At 40.1% G+C, this 4592-nt stretch overlaps 1 protein-coding gene across 1 annotated transcript; it reads left to right on the forward strand. All coding sequences in view use genetic code 11, as the record gives it.

Moving 5' to 3' along the window:
* Window positions 1-302: 302 nt before the first annotated feature.
* Window positions 303-3352, forward strand: EGR_06925 (hypothetical protein; the record flags this gene model as incomplete). Its single annotated transcript, XM_024496174.1, has 2 exons — window positions 303-414; window positions 3129-3352. 2 exons carry the CDS (start codon window positions 303-305, stop codon window positions 3350-3352), a joined length of 336 nt encoding a protein of 111 aa, XP_024349377.1.
* Between the last annotated feature and the right edge of the window lie 1240 nt (window positions 3353-4592).

Below are 4592 nucleotides of genomic sequence, written 5' to 3' on the forward strand. Positions count from 1 at the left end.
GACCAATTTAATATTGAAGAACCAGAAGAGAAGCTATGCTAATTACGCATTTTGTACAAAGGTGAAGCCGACTAGCAAACGTAATTGTCATTTTGACAATTCAGGAAAGGCCAATGATTAATCGAACTTAAATTTAGTATTTGATGTGCAAACAGAACATCTTGAGTACATAATTATTTGAATGCTGGCGACTGACTAAACTAATGGTTAACAGCAGCCAATGTCAGCAGTTGTTAGAGAAGACGTATTTTATGTAATCAATCTTAACGTCGTACACCCGCGTGTGTAGTGTAGCAGTTAGCATGGCTGCCTCCCAAGCAATTGATCCGGCTTCGACTCCCGGCACAAGCGAACAATTTCCTACTCCCTACCTCTATTCCCTTAATAATGGGTTTCATCAATTCATGCACCTCTGTAACTACACCAAAGAGTTAACTCCCTTAAAAATGATTTGCCAAACTGGATGCCATGGTTAATTCGAGTAACTTATCCGAATTCCAAATTAAAGTGTTAGACAAATGTTGTAAAATATAATAAGGTTGACAACACCCATCAAGGCACATACAAGTTGTTCATAATGGGCCGTTAAGATTTCGCTTAAATACAACATACTACTTATTCTTGCGCAGTGCATACCTGATTTTTTGTCCCAGAAAAGAAACCAGTTAAATGTCAACCTTATACAAAATTAAATTCCAATTGAAGTTACTTACACACACCTGCTAGTAAGTCATACGTATGCCAAAATCGTTGTTTTAAATGCAATAAGAAAATGAGAGAGAGAATTTTGCATGACTATGTTTTGGATGTTTGCCTTCAAAAAGAAAACCTCTTAATGTGTATGTCAAATGCAGCGCAATGCTTGCGCGCTGTTCTTTTAACGCTTTGGGAAATTTTCACTGGGAATACCGTTTTGACTATGGCAGTGTAAGAAAGGCGGTTACAAGTAATGGCACTTCAGCACTCGCATGTTATAGCCATTCTTGAGGGCAGGGGGGTTGGTAGTCGTCCATCTCCTTATCCACAAATATTTGTGCGACCATGTAAAACTCCCATTTCACTAAATGAAACCTAAAAAAGTTGCTGGTGGCAAAGTAGCGAAAATGAAATTAAATTAATGTTCGGGCAAAAGAGGCAAACATGATCTATGCCTACTTGAGGCGATAATGCCACCAAAGCTCAGAGGGTAGCACAGAATTGTGCATTAGCAATAAAGTTTATCTAATTATCCAGATTTAAAGCATTGATTTCGGCTCTCTCTCTTGCTTCACCACCACATTATAGCCGCGGTTGCCATCTATTTCCACACCTCGCTACCTCCCTCTCCCTCCGCTAATCTAGTTTTGTCCCAAAGGCGGGGCATCATGTCACGTAAGGCTAAGTGTTAGCAAATATAACATTTTGCGAATGCTAACTGATTGACTTTGCACTGGCAAATTGAGTCGGAGAAATAACTTAAAGTTATATCAGTTCAGTTAGTGATGGATGACTCAGCATGTATTTATTTCATTTATTCATCATTCATTTCATTTTTTGCTCATTTACTCAGGTTAATGGCTTACTCACCTACTCACTCACAGGGTTGTCGTTCGAACTGATGCAAAAGCATGTTAAGGCTACTGTCCTCACACTAGCATTTGCATGCGTTGTACCTATCTCCTTCAGGTTGTCTTTTTACCTTTCCTTCCGGCTGCAGATATGGCTTTAACCAACTCTCGTTGAGGCTATTAGGCTGACAAAATTGCATGTTCACTTGCAGCTTCACCAGACTCAATCTTTGGAGTAAATTCTTTCTGGCTAGACGTGATTACACTTTAGATTCGGTGCTGCCGATACAAGTGTCACCACATTTGAACCCTGAAGGAGGCGGAATGTGTGAGCGAAGAAGGAATGGGAACACTCTTATCCTTCTTCAATAATCTGTCGGCTCAATGAGAACAGTGACAAAGTGCTGGCTAGAGCTATCCCTCATTTTACGGCCTTGATTAATTCCACTTCTAGTACCAGCATAAGCTAAGATTAAGAATGCAGGCACAAAAAACGTTCAAGTGACATGGGGGCCTCGAAGTCTATCCGTGGCAGAAAGGTCCAAATTGCAATGCCGTATATTAGTGCTAGTATTACTCTGGTGGTCGATCACCAAAAGTTGATTAATCATACCTGGGAAGGCTTTCTGCACTGGATGGTTGTAACCGCGTGCGTCCATTGGTCAGGAGAGTTCCAGACTAAGCCGTCGAAAACAACTCATATAATGTTTAAAATGAGTGGTGTTAAAAGCATTGTCTCTGGCTATATCAGACATTAACTTAATTGCGTTTGTGTGGTTTTATTTTTATTCTTGGAAGCTTATTTTTGAGAATTTTAAATGACAGCTTTACGACTGCATTGCTTTTAGAACAAACCAATAGAATAACGTATAAACTCCTATTTCGGACATTTTCTGGCACTAATTCTGCTCAATATCTTTGCTAAATAAATGCTAACAAGGCATTATTTTGTTAAAAATCATGAACAACTCATGTTTAAATAGAATGATCTGTGAAATAAACCTTAGCCAGAATGGGATCACGGAGAATGACCCTCGTCCACGAAAATAACACAAAATGGATAATAATGCACTCTATCAAAGGCAAAGTGTCCACTTTGGGAGATATCAGAAGCCGAGCTCGTCTTGGCTATTATTTGTTTGGACCTTGGGAGAAGCCTAGTGATATAAACTTTACCACCAACCAGGACAGAAGTCGATGGAAAAGTGCATAAAGATGCAAATGAGCTTCCTTTTACACCACCCCAGTAAGATTGTTAGGCAGCTGCAAGGCTGCCATTACCTCAGTTTGGTGCAAAAGTGCTAACGCCTTGTTTATCCCGGGCCCCCCTATCTGTGTGTCTAAGAAAGTTAATCCAGTGAATGCATTTCGCCTCACTGCGTTATTTACCAACTAGATAATGTCAGAAATAAGTTGGCTATCTCTTTGTCCCAACCTCACTATTTGAGCGATATTGGCGTCTTGTTTAAAAGATCTTGTACCATCTTTAATTCCTTTCGCATGTACATCTAGCAGAACCCCACATGCGCATTGTATGTCCGCTATTCGTTGTGCGGCAGTGATCTCCACTGCCACTGCTAGGCCATATGTTGGTGGATCTAAACGCCTTTACTCTGGCGGCTTTCTATGACGTCGATTCCATCCATCAGTTGGATGTTGATGGCTTTTCGCCAATGGCAAGAGAGAAGGACATTCACGACCTCTTTGGTCCATTTGATACAGCTAAAGGGAGGGTATATAAACGATTTCACAGAGCCTTCGTGGATTTCTCTACTCCAGAGGGGCTCTCAGTAGCAGTGGCATAGGCTACTCTCGGTCTTAATGATGTGGAACTTTGCGTCTGCCTTGCCTGAGGATCATAAATGGAGTTGAGGAAGTACTGGGGCATTCACTTTAACTTTCAGTATATCAAATCAGTTACGTAAATAGAAGTATGAGAATTGAAGTTTGTTACCTATAAACTGAAATTTTATGCTACCAATTCAATTCTACAAATTTTAACTATAAAATTCTCTTAAACAAACTGTTCTTTGTTGTACACAGTTTGTGGATTTGAAGTATAATGAGGGGTATTCTGAACAGAAAATGCAACAACTGCTATTAAGAACACATATACAGGCCATACAGACGAGGCATACGAAAGTAGAACATAAATCTACTGTTCCTGACTTTGGGCTTTAATAAATAGTTATCCACACTATATAACAGGCCAATACTCCCTAATAAAGTACCCTCAAAATAGTTGCTTGTCTACTGAAATGTAGAATTGTATCGCGCTTTTGATTGTGCGTAATTAATTGTGGCTGATCTCTAGAATGCTGAAAGGCCAACCCTTGTGATCCGTGTAGGTGGGAACTTAAGAATAAGCCACATGTAAGCTGCAATTTTTGAGAATTTCAGTGGGCAATATTCACCAAATACACATGGAAATTAAATGCATCAGCTCTGGTATTTCACCTTGAATTATCGAAGTTTCAGCCTTTGTCTACTCTTTGTGCCTTAATAGCGTCTTCATCTGCATAGGGTTTGTCAAATCTGCCTACAATGAGCATTCCGGCCGGCAAAAAATGGCCGGTTTATGTGAATAACCCATGACTTTGTTTGCATCTGCGATACCTATTTCGCTTACCGAAAGTTGGATGCAATTTGCCTCTTATTCGCACCCTATCAAATAACGGTATCAAAGGGTTTTTATGCTGCTTCGCCTCTCACATTCATAATGGCAGAGCCTTAGTGAAATTTCTGTGTTAAAAAAGTATATAGCAGAGCCACTCCCTTCTTCTTAACCTATTAACTGAGATTAAGTTTGTTGGAAAAAGAGAGCTTTTGTACTTGAATCAAGGTCCGATGACGCCTCTCAAACGAGTTTTTGTAACGCATTCTTAGTGCGATTATCAGTGTGAGCTCAAGCGCTGTTGTAAGAAAACATGACATTCCTCCTTGTTAAGGCCCATTCGTCTCTTCTGCAGCAGCTTATACACATCTCAAATAGAAGGTGATGGTTGTGATCATTGTTGGCACTGACACCAAACAGAAGCATATCCG

This window comes from Echinococcus granulosus, assembly GCF_000524195.1.
Source record: "Echinococcus granulosus chromosome Unknown EG_S00066, whole genome shotgun sequence".
Taxonomy (NCBI): Eukaryota; Metazoa; Platyhelminthes; class Cestoda; order Cyclophyllidea; family Taeniidae; genus Echinococcus; species Echinococcus granulosus.